Source organism: Salvelinus alpinus, chromosome 23, assembly GCF_045679555.1.
Source record: "Salvelinus alpinus chromosome 23, SLU_Salpinus.1, whole genome shotgun sequence".
NCBI lineage: Eukaryota > Metazoa > Chordata > Actinopteri > Salmoniformes > Salmonidae > Salvelinus > Salvelinus alpinus.
This window is the reverse complement of record NC_092108.1, coordinates 27,108,448-27,129,122: the sequence shown is the minus strand read 5'-3', so window position 1 is coordinate 27,129,122 and position 20,675 is coordinate 27,108,448. Positions and strand designations below refer to the sequence as shown.

The window sequence follows — 20,675 nt, the reverse complement described above, 5'->3', positions numbered from 1 at the left end:
AGACCGAGGGTGGTTGACCGTCATCTTCAACTTCTTCCATTTTCTAATAATTGCGCCAACAGTTGTTGCCTTCTCACCAAGCTGCTTGCCTATTGTCCTGTAGCCCATCCCAGCCTTGTGCAGGTCTACAATTTTATCCCTGATGTCCTTACACAGCTCTCTGGTCTTGGCCATTGTGGAGAGATTGGAGTCTGTTTGATTGAGTGTGTGTACAGGTGTCTTTTATACAGGTAACAAGTTCAAACAGGTGCAGTTAATACAGGTAATGAGTGGAGAACAGGAGGGCTTCTTAAAGAAAAACTAACAGGTCTGTGAGAGCCGGAATTCTTACTGGTTGGTAGGTGATCAAATACTTATGTCATGCAATAAAATGCAAATTAATTACTTAAAAATCATACAATGTGATTTTTTGGATTTTTGTTTTAGATTCCGTCTCTCACAGTTGAAGTGTACCTATGATAAAAATTACAGACCTCTACATGCTTTGTAAGTAGGAAAACCTTCAAAATCGGCAGTGTATCAAATACTTGTTCTCCCCACTGTATATAATACTATACACTTTCTTAAATTAGTTTTGGATTTGGGGACTGTGAAAAGACCATTGTGGCATTTCTGGTGGGATAAGAGTGTGTGTCAGAGCTGTGTGTAAGTTGACTATGGAAACAATTTTGGATTTTCAACACGTTAATGTTTCTTATAAAAAGAAGAAGCGACGCAGTCAGTCTCTCCTCAACTCTTAGCCAAGAGAGACTGGCATGCATAGTATTTATTTCAGCCCTCTGATTACAATTAAGAGCAAAACGTGCCGCTCTGTTTTGGGCCAGTTGCAGCTTAACTAGATCTTTCCTTGCAGCACTGGACCACACGATTGGACAATAATCAAGATTAGACAAAACTAGAACCTGCAGAACTTTTTGGAGTGTGGTGTCAAAAAAGCAGAGCATCTCTTTATTAGGACCAGACCTCTTCCCATGTTTACAACCATTGAATCTATATGTTTTGACCATGACAGTTTACAATATAAAGTAACGCCAAGTAATTTGGTCAACAGCCACACCATTCATTACCAGATTCAGCTGAGGTCTAGAACTTAAGTTCTAGAGATGTTCAGGACCAGTTTATTACTGGCCACCCATTCCAAAACAGACTGCAACTCTTTGTTAAGGGTTTCAGTGACTTCATTAGCTGTGGTTGCTGATGCGCATATGGTTTAATCATCAGCAAACATGGAGACACATGCTTCGTTAATTGCCAGTGGCAGGTCATTGGTAAAAATAGAAAGGAGTAGAGGGCCTAAAGGGCTGCCCTGCGGTACACCACACTTTACAGGTTTGAAATTAAAGAAGCTTCCATTAAAGAAAACTCTGAGTTCTATTAGATAGATACAGTTGAAGTCGGAAGTTTACATACAATTTAGCCAAATACATTTAAACTCAGTTTTTCACAATTCCTGACATTTAAACCCAGCAAAAAGTCCCTGTCGTAGGTCAATTAGTATCACCACTTTATTTTAAGAATGTGAAATGTAAGAATAATAGTAGAGAGAATTATTTATTTCAGTTTTTATTTCTTTCATCACATTCCCAGTGGGTCAGAAGTTTACATACACTCAATTAGTATTTGGTAGCATTGCATTTAAATTGTTTAACTTGGGTTAAACGTTTCGGATAGCGTTCCACAAGCTTCCCACAATAAGTTGGGTGAATTTTGGCCCATTCCTCCTGACAGAGCTGGTGTAACTGAGTCAGGCTTGTAAGGCCTCCTTGCTCGCACATGCTTTTTCAGTTCTGCCCACAGATTTTCTATAGGATTGAGGTCAGGGCTTTGTGATGGCCACTCCAATACCTTGACTTTGTTGTCCTTAAGCCAAATTGCCACAACTTTGGAAGTATGCTTGGGGTCATTGTCCATTTGGAAGACCCATTTGTGACCAAGCTTTAACTTCCTGACTGATGTCTTGAGATGTTGCTTCAATATATCCACATAATTTCCCCACCTCATGATGCCATCTATTTTGTGAAGTGCAGCAGTCCCTCCTGCAGCAAAGCACCCCCAACAACATGATGCTGCTACCCCTGTGCTTCACGGTTGGGATGGTGTTCTTCGGCTTGCAAGCCTCCCCCTTTTTCCTCCAAACATAACGATGGTCATTATGGCCAAACAGTTCTATTTTTGTTTCATCAGACCAGAGGACATTTCTCCAAAAAGTATGATCTTTGTACCCATGTGCAGTTGCAAAACGTAGTCTGGCTTTTTCAATGGAGGTTTTGGAGCAGTGGAGGCTTCCTTGCTGAGCGGCCTTTTCAGGTTATGTCGATATAGGACTCGTTTTACTGTCGATATAGATACTTTTGTATCTGTTTCCTCCAGCATCTTCACAAGATCCTTTGCTGTTGTTCTGGGATTGATTTGCACTTTTCGCACCAAAGTACATTCATCTCTAGGAGACAGAACGCGTCTCCTTCCTGAGCGGAATGACGGCTGCGTGGTCCCATGGTGTTTATACTTGCGTACTATTGTTTGTACAGATGAACGTGGTACCTTCAGGCCTTTGGAAATTGCTCCCAAGGATGAACCAAACTTGTGGAGGTCTACAATTCTTTTCTGAGGTCTAGGCTGATATCTTTTAGATTTTTCCATGATGTCAAGCAAAGAGGCACTGAGTTTGAAGGTAGGCCTTGAAATACATCCACAGGTACACCTCCAATTGACTCAAATGATGTCAATCAGAAGCTTCTAAAGCCATGACATCATTTTCGAGAATTTTCCAAGCTGTTTAAAGGCACAGTCAACTTAGTGTATGTAAACTTCTGACCCACTGGAATTGTGATACAGTGAATTATAAGTGAAATAATCTGTATGTAAACAATTGTTGGAAAAATTACTTGTGTCATGCACAAAGTAGATGTCCTAACTGACTTGCCAAAACTATAGTTTGTTAACAAGAAATTTGTGGAGTGGTTGAAAAACGAGTTTTAATGACTCCAACCTAAGTGTATGTAAACTTCCGACTTCAACTGTAGCTCTGAATCCACGATATGGCAGAGGTTGAAAAGCCATAACACATACGTTTTTTCAACAACAGGTTATGGTCAATAATATCAGTACAGCTCCCACAATCTTCTTATTATCCATTTCTATCAACCAATCATCAGTCATTTGTGTCAGTGCAGTACATGTTGAGTGCCCTTCTCTATAAGCATGCTGAAAGTCTGTTCTTAATTTGTTTACCAAGAAATGGCATTGTAATTGTTCAAACACCATTTTTTCCAACAGTTTGCCAAGAGCTGGCAGCAAGCTGCTGTTAGAACCAGTAAAGTCCACTTTACCACTCTTGGGTAGCGGAATTACTTTGGCATCCCTCCAGGCCTGAGGACAAAGACTTTCCTCTAGGATCAAATTAAAAATATGACAGATAGGAGTGGCTATTGTCAGCTACCATCCTCAGTAGCTTTCCATCTAAGTTGTCAATGCCAGGAGGTTTGTCATTATCAATAATTTTTCCACCTCTCCCACACTAACTCAACAATATTCAAACGTGCAATGCTTTTCTTTCATAACTTTTTTTTATGCATGAATACAATTGATCACTGTTCGTTGTTGGCATTTCCTGCCTAAGTTTGCCCACTTCGCCAATGAAATAATCATTAAAATAATTGGCAACATCAAATGGTTTTGTGATGAATAAGCCACCTGATTCGATGAAAGATGGAGTTGAATTTGTCTTTCTGCCCATAATTTCATTTAAAATACTCCAAAGTTTTTTTCCATCATTCTTTATATCATTGATCTTGGCATCATAATACAGTTTATTTTAATTTTTGTTGAGTTTAGTCACATAATTTCTAAATTTTCAGTAAGTAAACCAGTCAGATGTACAGCCAGACTTATTAGCCACTCCTTTTGCCCCATCTCTTTCAACCATACAGTTTTTCAATTCCTCATCAATCCATGGAGCCTTAACAGTTCTAACAGTCAGTTTCTTAACAGGTGCATGTTTCTCAATAATTGGAAGAAGCAATTTCTTAAAATCATCAAGTGCAACGTCTGGATGCTCCTCATTAATCACATCAGACCAACAAATATTTTTAACATCATCCACATAAGAGTCACAGCAAAATCCTTTGTATGATCTCTTATACACTATTTTAGGGCCAGCTGTTGGAACGTTGGCTTTCCTGGATATATATAGCCACTATATTGTGATCAATGCATCCAATGGGTACAGATACAGCTTTAGAACAAAGTTCTACAGCATTAGTAAAAATGGGATTGATCTTGTTCCTGTAGTGTTTGTAAACACCCTGGTAGGTTGATTAATAACCTGAACCAGATTACAGGCACTGGTTACAGTAAGAAGCTTCCTCTTGAGCGGACAGCTCGATGAAAAACAGTCAATATTTAGGTCCTCAAGAAAGTAGACCTCTCTGTTTACATCACAAACACTATCAAGCATTTCACACATTATTTAGATACTGACTATTAGCACTTGGTGGCCTATAGCAACACCCCAAAAGAAAAGGCTTTAGATGTGCCAAGTGAACCTGCAACCACAACACTTCAATAACACTTGAAATAAGTTCTTCTCTCAGCATTACAGGGGATATGGCTCTGAATATATACAGCAACACCTCCCCCTTAAGCATTTCTTTCTCTTCTAAAGATGTTATATCCTTGTATTGCTACTGCTGTGTCGTCAAATGAATTATCTAAGTGAGTCTCAAAAATGGCTAATATATGAATGTTATCTGTTGCTATTGATTTCATGAACCTTATTTCTTAGACTACATATATTAATATGGGCTATTTTCAGCCCATTCCTGGGTAGCTTATCAGAGCTATACATAATACTGAAAAGAACAAACAAAGCAAGAGAAAAAAATATACATTCAGCACTCCATTAATCAATTGGTGTGTGTGTGTGAGCGTGTGTGTGTGAGTGTGTGCTCTGCGGGGTTGAAGCTACGAACCCATTGGTTTGGCTCTCTCATCCCTTCCAGGCTTCTGGGAGGGAGGGTGGACAATGAGCCTGTCATAGCGGATGTAAGAAATGTCCCCACGTGCTTTGGCAGCTTTCATGGCTGGGATCAGTTCTTTCCTCTTCTGGCGCACAGCTTCAGGATAGTCCTCGTTGAGGAAGATGTAAGTTCCTCTCAAGTTATTGGCTCTTTCCAGAACAGCTGCCTTGTCCTTGAACCTCAGGAACTTGACCACTATTGGTCTGGGCCTGTCACCTGGGCCGGTGGTGGGTTTTCCAGTCCTGTGGGCGAGCTCCACCTCAATCTTCCTGTGGTCCATCTTTCATTTCTCAGAGATAATTTCCCTCACTTTGTCCTCAGACTCTGTCCAGGTCTCATGTGGCGATTCTGCAATTCTGTCCACAACCATGTTGTTCCCCCTTGATTGTCCCTCAAGATAGTCTGATGTATCTGTCATTGTTATCATTGATTCACACACAGAACTGAACTGTCCTCTCTCAATGACTTAGATTGCTGTCATCTTGCCATTCTACTGTTTCAACTCATCGAGCAGACCCTGGGGGAACTGCAAACTGTTCTTCAGGTCCTGGACCTCTCTGGTCAGGTCGTCCATTCTTTTATTAGTAGAATCCACAAGTATTTGGGGAAAAATATACAATGTCATCTATGCACTTAAATAGCGAATGGAGGACGCTTTTCCTGTGACTCATTTTCATGCCAGCCAGGTAGGCTTTACTCCTATGGTAAAGATAAGCAACGTTCTAAATATTAGGAAAGTTGAGAAATATATATAGTAAGCCTAGCCTATAGAAAGCTGATAGGATCCTCCTCTTTTTAATAGATGCCATCACTCTGTTTTCTCGCTCAGTTACATAGCCTATAGAAATGTTACAGAACATGAGCTCATGGGCTCTCATGAAGTGTTTGATTAGATTTTAGATTATATTTGCATTGATGTCAGAGTGATTGAGGGACAATAGAGTGCTGAGTACCGGGTAGTTAGCAAGTTTGGTAGGCTACTAATGATCATCAGCTGCTTCAAAGCTTGGAGAAGCCTAATTAGCATTTGACTGCTTTCAAGACTCGTGACCGCCGGTGTGGTGGTAATACGATCACCATAACACCGTAACAGCCCTAGCAGGTTTGTGTCAAGAACTGCAACGCTGCTGTGTTTTTTACACTCAACAGTGTCCTGTAAGTATCAAGAATGATCCACCACTCAAAGGACATCCAGCCAACTTCACACAACTGTGGGGAGCATTAGAGTCAACATTGGCCAGCATCCCTGTGGAACGCTTTCCATGGCCCGACAAATTGTGGCTATGAGGGCAAAAGGGGGGGATACACGTGAAGTCGGAAGTTTACATACACTTAGGTTGGAGTCATTAAAACTCGTTTTTCAACCACTCCACAAATTTCTTGTTAATTAACAAACTATAGTTTTGGAAAGTCGGTTAGGACATCTACTTTGTGCATGACACAAGTAATTTTTCCAACAATTGTTTACAGACCGATTATTTAACTTATAATTCATTGTATCACAATTCCAGTGGGTCAGAAGTTTACATACACTAAATTGACTGTGCCTTTAAACAGCTTGGAAAAGTCCAGAAAATAATGTCATGGCTTTAGAAGCTTCTGATAGGCTAATTGACATAATTTGAGTCAATTGGAGGCGTACCTGTGGATGTATTTCAAGGCCTACCTTCAAATTCAGTGCCTCTTTGCTTGACATCATGGGAAAATCAAAATAAACCAGCCAATACCTCAGAAAAAAAATCTAGACCTCCACAAGTCTGGTTCATCCTTGGGAGCAATTTCCAAATGCCTGAAGGTACCACGTTCATCTGTACAAACAATAGTACGCAAGTATAAACACCATGGGACCACGCAGCCGTCATACCGCTCAGGAAGGAGACGCATTCTGTCTCCTAGAGATGAACGTACTTTGGTGCGAAAAGTGCAAATCAATCCCAGAACAACAGCAAAGGACCTTGTGAAGATGCTGGAGGAAACAGGTACAAAAGTATCTATATCCACAGTTAAACGAGTCCTATATCGACATAACCTGAAAAGGTCGCTCAGCAAGGAAGAAGCCACTGCTCCAAAACAGCCATAAAAAAGCCAGACTACGTTTTGCAACTGCACATGGGTACAAAGATCGTACTTTTTGGAGAAATGTCCTCTGGTCTGATGAAACAAAAATAGAACTGTTTGGCCATAATGACCATCATTATGTTTGGAGGAAAAAGGGGAGGCATGCAAGCCGAAGAACACCATCCCAACCGTGAAGCACGGGGGTGGCAGCATCATGTTGTGGGGGTGCTTTGCTGCAGGAGGGACTGGTGCCATTCACAAAATAGATGGCAACATGAGGTGGGGAAATTATGTGGATATATTGAAGCAACATCTCAAGACACCAGTCAGGAAGTTAAAGCTTGGTCGCAAATGGGTCTTCCAAATGGACAATGACCCCAAGCATACTTCCAAAGTTGTGGCAAAGTGGCTTAAGGACAACAAAGTCAAGGTATTGGAGTGGCCATCACAAAGCCCTGACTTCAATCCTATAGAAAATTTGTGGGCAGAACTGAAAAAGCGTGGAGGAATGGGCCAAAATTCACCAAACTTATTGTGGGAAGCTTGTGGAAGGCTGCCCGACACGTTTGACACAATTTAAAGGCAATGCTACCAAATACTAATTGAGTGTATGTACATTTCTGACCCACTGGGAACGTGATGAAAGAAATAAAAGCTGAAATAAATAATTCTCTTTACTATTATTCTGACATTTCACATTCTTAAAATAAAGTGGTGATCCTAACTGACCGGAAACAGGGAATTTTTACTCGGATTAAATGTCAGAAATTGTGAAAAACTGAGTTTAAACGTATTTGGCTAAGTTGTATGTAAACTTCCGATTTCAACTGTATACAGATGGCTCCAGTAGTGGAGGCTGGTGGGAGGAGCTATGGGAGGATAGGCTCATCGTAATGGCTGGAATGGAATTAATGGAACGGAGTCAAACATGTGGTTTCCATATCTTTGATGTGTTTGATACCGTTACATTTATTCCATTCCAGTCATTACAACATTTTCCAGCTAATTTCCATGGATCTGAGAGAAATGTTTCAGTGTGAAAGCTAATTTGCTACAGAATCTACGCATTTTGCCATGGCTAATTCTGTGTTCTTAAACTCAAATATTCCAACAAAACCAATGGAGGTCCCAATCTGGGCATGTACCATGCCTGGCCTGTCAGTAATCCATACATGCCAAAAATACTCCTAAATGCATTGTTTGTCATTCAGGCGTGTTTCCTGAAAGCTTTGCTTTACTTTATTTCCCTCGACAACCCAGACTCAAGCCACTCCTAGAATAGTAAAGTGCTTCCTTTGACAAATGTCATTTGTTCAAGAAAAACTCACCCCTATTTGGTTTAGCTGGTCCTGCAGACCCTGAAGATATCCAAACGTTGTCTCTCCTAACACTAGAGTGATGCCTGGGATCTGGGCCAAGCTTGATTCAGGGCTGACTGCACAAATCTAGAGTGTGTCCTTAAAGTAACTTCTATCCAGACCAAAATGTACAGCTGGCTGGACAGGCAAGGGTGGGTCCTCAGAGCAGAACAGACCAGCAGGAGTGTATTCTATTCTCTGACTAACAGGCAGATGGAGATGGGGCATTCTCATGAAACCATTAAAATACCATGGCAGTAATGATTTTAAATATAAAACATGTAATTTAGTAATGTAACAAAATATCATAATAATGTTCTTTACCTTGCACAAAGAGTCTTTTGTATTTTGTATTTTATTGCATTTTCTGCTGAAATTCTCATTACCGCAACGCGTCCAGCTCTGTCTGAATGTATGTTGTTGTAATTTAAACAGAGTAAAATGAAGATATTCAGAAAAAAATTTATGGATTTTCTAATAGATGTTATCAAATGACAGAACAATTATTAACTGAATATTCATGTATAATAATAATGAAAAAATATGAAGTGTCCATGACTGATGTTCTCATCCTCCGTAACATTTTTGAAGGACTGTTTACACACACACACACACAGAGAATTTTAAATAAAGTTTGATTTTGAATGAAGCAACACATCTGCCAGTATCATCAAGATGGCTACCAGGTTAACAGATCTCTTTATATTTCTCCAGTTAAAAGTTAAACATTCGCTTGTCATACTGTGTACACGACAGTATTGATTATCATTACTGATACAGGTAGTTTTCCACATTTAGAAAAACGTTAGATTTAACATTTTCAATGAAAATATACTTCATTAACGTCTAATTATGTACATTGACATTTTTTTTTGCTAAGACATGATGTCTTCTCTATTGTTAGCAAAACATGCTATGGTTCCTCATCCTTCGCAACACCATTCTCACTTACCCCTGCAATTTAAGTCCAGTTGCGGTAGAGAGAACTGTTTCGGTAATGAGAATTTAATCATACAGACTATATTTTTAAATATAATGAACTATTAATTGAAATATTATTTACTAACTGTTGATATTTTGCTTTATGTCCTGTTAAATTGCAGACAGTCAGCAAGTGACAAAAAGAAAGCTTTAGCGAAGGCTTACAAAATTCAGAGAAAAAGTTTACACCAACCCAGAACTGCTGGAAGTGTACAGAAGGAAGGACAGAGAGAGGTTAGGGGTTGGAGAGGTTACAGCAAGAGTAATTAGCATATAGTCTATAGGAAGCCTATGCCCCCATACAGCGTCTATAGGAAGTCAATACCCTACAGTGTTAGGAAGTCTACACATGCGTGCGCACACATCCACCACACACACGCTCTCACACACACACACAATCAGTAACCCATTTTGTTTATACTATAGGATGTCCACACACAGTCAGCAAGTGTAAGCCATTCAGTCCCTACTGTAGGATGCACACACAGGCACACACACACACACGGTCAGTAAGCCATTCAGTCTCTACTATAGGATGACGTGTCCATAACAGTAAGATTTGTCCCATGTTTTGAGACATGCTCATTTCATGTCATGCTTCTTTCCCATTTCCAGATATCAGAATTTTTGTAAAATCAAGAAAAAAATCAAGAAAACTCAAGATCTGACAAAGAAGCAACATGAAAAGAAGAAAAAACAGTGGCGGGAAAACTCAAAAAGATATTACAGAAGAAAGAAACAGCTAAGAGCTGTATTGGACATAACACCATCAAGCTGATGGAAGATGATACACTTCAACATGTTCAAAAAGCTAAATGAAGAAGTTATTCAAAATCTTCAAGAAGACACAGCCTCCCCAAGAGAACAGCCATTCTCACCTCAGCAGGTAAATGTCCCTGCCATCAACTCAACTCCTAAAAGAAGAGACATCTCTACAGACACCAGGACCAATGAAGACATCTACCCCAAAGGAATCACACAAAAAGAGGAACAGAAGAAAGAAAACATTATCAAAATGGAGGTCAAAGTTGCACCTCAAAGAAGAGAAGCTGCTGGAGAGGACCAAAGAGATGGTCAACCTAAAGAAATTACTGAAAAGACTTGAGATGATGGCCAAGAGGAAGCAGGTAATTGTCAACATGAAAGGCAGAGAGGTCCAGAGGAAAACTACAAAGAGAGGTCATCAGAGAACATTACCCAATAACAGCCAGAGAAGACAACGGTGTTAGCTGCTTCCTACTTCAAGATGAAGTCTCTACTGTAATAAATGGGAAATCCAGAGAAATTCGGTAAAAGGGCCAGATATGCTGTGAGAGAGCCTTAATTAACAGACACTATGGCAAATCTTCATAGAAGATTTCTGTCTGAGAATGCACAACCTTTCCAAGGCTCAATTCCTTAAATTTAAGCCATTTTGGATTGGCCAGCAAAGAGTTACAGACAGAGAAATATGTGCTTGCAAAACACATGAAAACTTTGGCTTGAAGATAAAGAAGCTGCATGGGACACTATACAGGCCAGTGTGTGTAGTGACGATGACATGTGCTGTTCTAATATTTTTGTATATGTGTTGTTTTTATGTGTTCTCTGTTTTTAGCCTATGTATGTTATGTACTTTTGAAGCACTGCAAAATTAAATTGATTGAACATGAATCATGATTGTGCCAATATGATCTAATTTATTTTCTACATTAAATGTAATGATTTTAACCATACCTCAGTCTTAGTATACTTATTATCATTACCGAAATCATCAGCCTCATTTCTGAAACCTATGTATCATTACCGCAACAGGTGTTCATTTTATGTTAATTTAATGAAAGGAAAAATAGTAGTTTGATTTTAAATGCAGGCTTGCCACAAGTTTGAAAATATGTCAGGTTTCAATGAAATATCAAAAATATTAGGTTGTAGATTGCGGAAGGTGTTGCAGTAATGAGAGAAATCAGTCAAAATCAACAAAAAAATGTAATTATTATTATTTTATTTTTTTCAGACTTTCAAGTAACTGTGCATGACTGTTAATAATCAATATAAAAAATTTGAAAATGTATTAGCTTTCCTAATGGTCTTGATGTTTTCAGACCATTGCGGTAATGAGATTTTTAAGGACATGTTTTGGAAAAAATATGTTCAAAAAGGTGTTCAATTGTCAGTAAATATTTTTAAATTAATGCTCAAACACTTCAGACCTTGTTATTAATGCCTAAAAAGGACATTTGTTGATGCATGTCTTTTTAAAGATTTCATGTTTGAAATCTTTGAAACCAAGATTTCGTGAGAATCACCCAGCTAGATGAGGATGCCCTGGTCTACCAACCAGAGTACCAGTATCCATCTCAATGACACATATCACACTTCAATCATGTACCCAGGGTGTTATCACGCTCTTTGAACTCCCACACCAACCAGTAGAGGCTGCTGAGGGGAGGATGGCTCATAATGTCTGGAACCGATGCTAATGGAATGGCATCAAACACATGGAAACCATTCCACTCCACTCCAGCCATTACCACGAGCCCATCCTCCCCAATTAAGGTGCTACCAACCTCCTGTGAAGCCAACTCAGTACCAGACAAGCTGAGTACAGGACACGATAACAGAACAATGTAGCTACTAGGACAGGGGCGTCATCTTTGATTAGATTTCACTGGCTTTTATTTTGATCAACAACAAAAAAAAAATTGTATGATATCATTTAATCTGAATCTTTTTTAGTCATTTTTATTTAATGTTTTGAGCAAGAAAGCACATCTGACAAAAGCTTGCAATAGCATGCGATATTAATCTAAAACGTTTTTAAACTGAGAAATAAGCATAAAACCAATCACTCATATCATCTCAAGTGAGAGAGAATTGAGTCAGGGAGAATAACCTAACAAATGTGAGTCCCCGGAAAGACAGCCTTTGTAGCAAACTATCCATGCTGTTTCATACTTCTGCCTTTCCTCTATTTTCAGGACACACATGAGTGGCAGTGACTTGTGTTTTCCTCAACGAGGGAAAAATACTCTTTTGTAAACTCAGATGTGATAATTAGTTAAAAATAAAACTGCTCTTCTACTATAAAAACCTGGTTTCACATTTCAACATTATGTTTAGCTTTCAATTGAAATGTGAGGAATACAAGGAGAAAAGCTTCCTAAGGCTGTGCTGAATGGCACAGCCAAATGGATCAGGTCAGACCTTCTATTGTGATAAATTACCCATTATAGGTGAGCATGGGTTTACAGTAAATGTGTCAGTGCACAATAGTAATTACCAACATAATTGCCACAAAAGTAGCAAAAATGTGTCTAATTGAATGTTATCTTATTGTCAGTTAAAATGAGTGTTCAAGAATTCACACAGCACACCATACTCTCCAGTGCCCCACACCAAGCTTAACAATGTCCTAGCCTATCAGGTGATTCGATTAAAAGAAAATACAAGGAACTCAAAATTAAGTAAACATCTATGAATCATATCGACAACTCAAAATTAAGTAAACATGTATGAATCAAATCGACAACTCTCTGTCATGAGATACCAAGGTCTCCTGCACAGTTCACACTCATGTGTCACCTTTCATTGTCAGGGGAGGAAGAGCTCAACAGTAGGAGGTGTTTGAGTTCCTCTGTTGGCTGGCTGGGGACCCGGGAAAAGTCAATATGGCTCCTGCTCACAAAGGGAACCTGCACCACAGGTCACTATCCTTTAAATGTCGCCATATTTTAGACTACAGCCGCCCCGCGATGATTAATTAAAGTCACTTTATTGGATTTCAGCCCCGGCTGCCATTAGCAGTAGAGGGTAATGAGAGAGAAATAACTCTGGCTGATATCCCAGGGGAATCTATAATACTGGGTGCAACTTTCACTTATCCCCCCCAATTTTATTATTGGAATGTGATACAAAACGAGACACAGGTGTGCTTTGGGACAATGAGGACGCCTCCAAGCGGTCAGGAAGGCTGTTTGGAGTGTTCATGCAACTGGACAAAAAACACATAATAATCTTTTTGTTTTATGTCCCCCCCACTTCTAAAGCCAAAGTTGCGCCCCTGCCAATAATAATTACATTACAATGTAAAAAACTTTGCATTCCAAATTGAATTTGCTGCGTGTAAGGAAGATTTTCCTCTCAGAAAAGAAACGTGATTGAAATTGAAATTCCCACTGAGGTCAAGAAAACAAAATGTCAACCTAGGAACCGTGAGACTCCTCAACTCATGAGGCAAAAGGTAATTTCATGCTCCAGTACTCCTCAGGGGACATCAGGAGGACTGAAGGTGAGCTGAAGGTGAGCTGTGCACTCCTAAATATGTTACAGGAAACATAGGAATCTGAGAATGGTTCCTCTGTTTTTTTAGTTACACATTGGAAATAACCCTAGAAAAAAAAATACACCTATCCTTAACCATGTTAAGTGCAATAAAATCCTGAAATTGAAAGATATATGAACCGGACTCTATTACTATTACTTGAATGGCCTATAGCATATAACTCATTAAATGCAGAGACCATTGTTGCAGTAGGACATTGGGGAACATGACACAGTCTAACAATGTCATTACACAGAGTAATTAACACCTATGTGTGGTGTCGTGTTGTGTCGTTTTGTGTGATGTGTTGTGCTGTGTAGTTCTGTGCTGTGTCCTTTCGTGTTGTTTCTTTCAGTGTCAACAGTATCAGTGACAGAGGCAGTGTGTTCACTCCCTCCCTGCTTGTCATCACAATACACATCAATAATGCAGAGGAGACATCCTCCTCATGCTGACAGCTTCACTATCTCTGGAGAGAGAAAAGAGATTAGATGGACACTCAGGTGGAGCTCAAACAACAATGTGTAAACACTGATGTCAAATACATGCCTTTATAATACAGAGCATAAAGTGTTCAGAAACTATAGTGAAAATGAACTAAATGTTTGCATTTAAATGAAGCAGTTGTCATTGGGCATGATACGAATGCTGAATTCCCTTCATTATGCTGGCTACAGCTAGACCTACTTTGCAGCAGCATAGCTGGAAGAGTCACTTTAGGTGGCCAATTCTTCACAGGATCCAAGTTTTATTTTTACGCCTGAGACATAGGCTATACTGCTCATTGTCATTCTACAAGTCAGCACATTTCGAGCTTAGGGATTCGAGCAACACCGGTTTCAAAAGGACAAACTAAAACAAACTGTATGAGCATAGGTCTACTAAAGAATGCCTTAGCAAAAGCAGGGAATGTGATCTGTGTTCAATTTCATCACCATGGACAATAAAAAGGTGAGAGCCTCGTCGCAAAAGTGGCCTTGAAGAATCATTATGGCTAAAACACAAAGCAAGACTACATCAGAATTGTCTTCAACATAGCCAATATATGGGCTACAGCGCATAATCATCTATTGGACCTCCACATGTAAGTCCTTGCAAAACGAGAACCCATGAAAGCTTGCCAACTTCGATTAGATCATTACATTGCAAAAGAAGGCCAAATCACTGAATGTATTACATTGGGTTTTCATTTGCCTCTAAACTACAAATAGAATGTTTAATTGTAATTAGTTTCAAGCAGGGACAGTTCCAGGCATAAGCGACATAAGCAGTCGCTTAAGACCCCCGGTCGCTAGAGGGCCCCAGACACCCCCCGTACCGTCCTGTAGGCATAAACTCAAACAGGATGTTCCAGTGACTAGAACCATTCAACGCTGGTCTGACCAATCGGAATCTTACGCTTCAAGATCGTTTTGATCAAGTGGACTGGAACATTTCCCCAGAAGCCTCAGACAATAACATTGATTTATATGCTAACTCTGTGAGTGAGTTTATTAGGAAGTGCATTGGAAAAGTTGTACCCACTGTGACTATTAAATCCTACCCCAACCAGAAACTGTGGATAGATGACAGTATTCGCACAAAACTGAAAGGGGCGAAACATCGCATTCAACCATGAAATGAGGTCGGGGATTATGGCTGAATATAAACAGTGTAGTTCTTCCCTCAGCAAGGCAATCAAACAAGCTAAATGTCGGTACAGGGACAAAATGGAGTCGCAATTCAACAGCCCAGACACGAGACGTATGTGGCAGGGTCTACAGGCAATTACGAACTACAAAAAGCAAACCAGCCACATTGTTGACACCGATGTCTTGCTTCCAGACAAGCTAAACACCTTCTTTGCCCACGTTGAGGATAATACAGTGGCACCGACGCGGCTCGCAACCAAGGACTGCCCCCCCCCCCCCCTTCTCCGTGGCAGACGTGAGTGAGACACTTAAACATGTTCATCCTCGCAAGCCTGCTGGCCCAGACGGCATCCCTAGCGTCCTCAGATCATGCGCAGACCAGCTGGCTGGTGTGTTTACGGACATATTCAATCGCTCCCTATTCCAGTCTGCTGTCCCCACATGCTTCAAGATGGCCACCACTGTTCCTGTACCAAAGAATGCAAAGATAACTGAAATAAATGACTATCGCCCCGTAGCACACACTTCTGTCATCATGAAGTGCTTTGAGAGACTAGTCAAAGATCATATCACCACCTTACCTGCCACCTTAGACCCATATCAGTTTGCATACCGCCCCAACAGGTCCACAGACAATACAATTGCCATCACACTGCCCTATCCCATCTGGAGAAGAGGAATACCTATGTTAGACTGCTGTTCATTGACTACAGCTCAGCATTAAACACCATAGTACCCTCAAAGCTCATCATTAAGCTCAAGGCCGTGGGTCTCAACCCCGCCCTGTGCAATTGGGTCCTGGACTTTTACGGGCCGCCCCAAGGTGGTGAAGGTAGGAAACAATATTTCCACTTCGCTGATCCTCAACACTGGGGCCCCACAAGGGTGCATGCGCAGCCCCCTCCTGTACTCCCTTTTCACTCATGACTGCGTGGCCATAAACGTCTCCAACTCAATCATCAAGTTTGCAGACGACACAACAGTAGTGGGCTTGATTACCAACAACGACGAGACCGCCTACAGGGAGGAGGTGAGGGCACTCGGCGTGTGGTGTCAGGAAAAACAACCTCTCACTCAACGTCAACAAAACAAAGGAGATGATCGGGGACTTCAGGAAACAGCAGAGGGAGCACCCCCCTATCCACATCAACGGGACAGTAGAAGGTGGAAAGTTAAGTTCCTCGGTGTACACATTACGGACAAACTGAAATGGCCCACCCACACAGACAGTGTGGTGAAGAAGCCGCAACAGTGCCTCTTCAACCTCTTTTCACCTAAAACCCTCACAAACTTTTACAGATGCACAATCGAGAGCATCCTGTCGGGCTGTATCGCCGCCTGGTACAGCAACTGCACCTCCCTCAACCGTAAGGCTCTCCAGACGGTGGTGAGGTCTGCACAACGCATCACCGGGGGCAAACTACCTGCCCTCCAGGACACCTACACCACCCGATGTCACAGGAAGGCCAAAAAGATCATCAAGGACAACAACAACCCAAGCCACTGCCTTTTCACCCCGCTATCATCCAGAAGGCGAGGTCAGTACAGGTGCATCAAAGCTGGGAGCGAGAGACTGCAAAACAGCTTCTATCTCAAGGCCATCAGACTGTTAAACAACCATCACTAAGAGAGGGTGCTGCCAACATACAGACCCAAATCACTGGCCACTTTAATAAATGGATTCAATAAAAGGTATCACTCGTCACTTTAAGTAATGCCACTTTAATAATGTTTACATATCCGACATTACTAATCTCATATGTATATACTGTATTTCAAACTACGCCGCAAGGCCACCGCTCATCCATATAGTTTTATATGTACATATTCTTATTCCATCCCTTTACATTTGTGTGTATAAGGTAGTTGTTGGGGAATTATTAAATATTACTCCACTGTCGGAAACTAGAAGCACAAGCATTTCGCTACACTCGCATTAACATCTGCTAACCATGTGTATTTGACAAATAAAAATTGTTTTGATTTTGTTTTACATTTAAATGGTAAAAGACAAACAAAAATAGCTTCTTAGCAAAGAGCAATTTCTCAAGCAAGAATTTTGCTAGGACTGTCTGGGAGTGGCCTGAATAGTAACGAAATAAAAATAGAAAGAGGTTTAGAACTTTTTCTTATTGCTCTAAGTTTAATAACTAATTTATGGGATCCAACCAAAACAGGCTGACATTTCAGGCAGTCTTTTCAAACAGCTCTTACGCTAAAAGGGCATAATCATAATGTTCACAATATTATTCCACCCTCAGTGTGGAAATACAGTACCAGTCAAAAGTTTGGACACACCTACTCATTCAAGGGGTTTTCTTTATCTTTACTATTTTATACATTGTAGAATAATAATGAAGATATCAGAACTATGAAATAACACATATGGAATCATGTAGTAATCAAAAAAGTGTTAAACAAATCTAAATAGATTTTATATTCTTCAAAGTAGCCACCCTTTGCTACTTTTAAGCAGTTATAGTTGGCAAGCATCACAACTATAAGTGACACAGCCTATTCAGACACTACACAAGGCCAACCATCCAGACACAATAGGTTTCTTGAATAGCAACCACGCCTTGACTGGTGGAGCATCTGACGCTCTAAATTCATAGCCTACTGATCTGAGAATCACGGGGTAGCACATGCTGTTTCAGTTGCAAAACCATTTAGGTAAGAGTGAACCAACAACATAATTGCAGCAACATGATAGTTTAGGCCTAGAGTAAAATGATTGGGCAAACAATAGAAAGCAGATAGGGGCTATACAGGTGATCTGTTAAAGTTGTCAACGATTATCAGATGAAGGTTTGAATGATCAAATCCATAGGCCTACACCAATAGTTTAGTTGTTTAGAGCAAGGTCTTACACGCTCTTCCTCGCTCGCATTTTTCTTTCGGTGGGGAACATGGGGTCTGCCGTCCGCCACGGGCTGCGGGATCTTCCGCGTGTTGTTCTCCTCGTCCGCTACCTGTCCGCCGAGTAGGTGGCTGGCCTCAGGTGGGTGCGGGAAAGAATTCTTCGTATTAATCTTACCGGCGAATCTCTGATACAGCGAAGCCATAAATCCAGTCAAAACCGCATGTCAAAGCAAGAGAAACCTCTCTTCTACGGGGACGAGTGTAGGCTACTGCTTCTTTTCTGTGCGCTTTGGAGATCCGACAGCGGGTGGCCAATTTATCCTCTGGAATAAAGCGGAGATGGTTCCAAAGAGAACATGTAAATTATCCCGATAAAATAACTTCTAAAAACTGAAAACGTTTTCCTGGTTGAATTAGAAAACAAAACATAGCCTAACCAGCAAGTCCTCTGATCGATTGGATGTGTTTTTTTCCTAAGGGAGCGGTGAGCAAGGCTACAGTAGGACGTTAATAGTCTGTGTCTGTATTCAGAGCACGTTGGTTCCCCTCTTCAATTCGTTGATGCCTTCTCACAGCGCGATAGCAGACCGTCTCTGTGGGTATCCAATCTGATATTCAATACAGTCTCAGAAAATTGTACCCAATCAAAATAACTAAAAAGGCTGCTAGACTTTCAACAGCTGTTTGGCGGCAAGAAAGACCCGGTGTGTGTGTATGTGTGAAGGACGCCGAGAACCAGTGGCGCCTCGGTGGACGCGTTCTGCATGAGAAGTGAAGTAAACGGACTATGCACAACCTGTTATCTCAACAACACACCGCAGACTATAGCATACTGTATATAATGCACATTAATGTGGGGCAGAGAAGATTTCCTTTAATCCAATATTGCATTAGTCATTAAATAGTCCAGTCTCAAATGTGCTAATAGGCTACAAGCAGTCATGTAATTTGGAAAAATATTTTCGTTATTCTGTTCATTCCAGTCCCAATAACTGTTAATCCAGGACGGAGCTCGAGTGCCTCTCTGTGGCTCAATGAGAAACGACACTCATTCAGCAGAGGACGATGTTTATGACAGTTATAGTTTATAGTCTACATTGTATTTTATTCAATTTGTCTGAGCTTCTTCTCCACATTTTACTCTAGAAGGCCTTGGCTATCTCTAACACGAATTCAACACATTCCTCTTGAATCCAGATACAAAAAGCATGTATTAATCACTTGAACCTGACGTTCTCTGGGAATGCGTTGAGTGCGATTCAGTGCCATGGACAGCGCCATAAACAGCACCCTGGACGCAGGTTGAGATTAATTTGTTCCTAGAGTAAAAAAATGTCTGAAATAAAAAATGAGCTTTTTGGTATTATTTTAAGGTTAGACATAAGGTTAGGAGTGCGATTGAGGTTAGGTTTAAAATCTGATTTTATTACCGTGGCTAGGCTACTTAATGACCACTCTGTAGAGCTGTCTCCATGACAAGATTCATCCAAAAATGTCAACCTGCGCTATGGACATCAACTGCGAACCCGTTCAGTGAGCTTATATCGTATAAATGACCGTGTGTAGCTAATTATTGTGACTCAGAAGCACAGCGAGACCAGCTAGTCTTCACCATCATATACCTTTCCTCGCCTGCCCTAGTGGCCTTTTAGTAGTCAGCATTGTAACCTATGAGGATGGAGTTGTGAGGAATTTAAAGAAAACTCAGGTATGTCTGTGCATGCTGTTAAATGTATAATGTATGTATAAATGTATAATGTATTGGGGTGTATGTGACACAGGAGGCTACTGAAGGGAGAACGGCTTATAATAATGGCAGGAACGGAGCAAATGAATTGGCATCAAACACCTGCGTTTGATGTATTTGATACCATTCCACCGATTCCGCTCCAGTCATTACCAGGAGCCCATTCTCCCCAGTTAAGGTGCCACCAACCTCCTGTGGTATGTGACCATGGTCAGTGGGGACAGGCAAATGTGGAGAGCTGAGAGCCTCCTCAGTCAGTTTCAGAGTGTCAAAGCACCCTGGCTGGCCTCCTCCCTGTGACAGCTCAGACCTCCATACTGGTGTTATGGTGGATTTCTGAGAAATGGGTCATCTACTGCACACATAAGTACAACTTCAAAGCAGCACCACTCACTATGATACCAAATAGACCATGCCGTAGACGCCATCAAGCATTAATGTCATTTGACTAAAAGGCTAGGACAGAAATCTATTGAAGTGGATTAAAACTATCCCCCTGATTCATTTCACAACTGTCTCATCTGCACAGAGAGACTAGAGTAATCACATGCTCCATCCTAATTATAAATGACAGTTGGGAAAATATTGTAGATTCCAAAGTTAACAATGAGTGGGTTTCAATTAATTTTCCTTTTTCCATTGCGAGTCATTTTCATATCATTCCCCAGAGCCGCTGGAGGCTCATTGATTCATGAATTGAATTAAAAAATGCATCCC

General features: G+C 40.7%; 1 protein-coding gene across 3 annotated transcripts in view; it reads right to left on the bottom strand.

The window, feature by feature from the left end:
* The window catches only part of LOC139550693 (A-type potassium channel modulatory protein DPP6-like), a 177,040-nt gene that overhangs the window by 110,010 nt on the left and 46,355 nt on the right, over positions 1-20,675 (bottom strand). Inside the window, exon 1 of one of the 3 annotated variants that reach the window (XM_071361766.1) lies at positions 18,220-19,025. The exons of the other annotated variants lie outside the window; for them this stretch is intronic. Coding sequence (XP_071217867.1) covers positions 18,220-18,414 — 195 coding nt within the window. The 5' untranslated portion in view covers positions 18,415-19,025. Of the gene's footprint in view, positions 1-18,219; positions 19,026-20,675 lie in introns of those variants that run through there. 3 annotated transcript variants of the gene reach the window in all.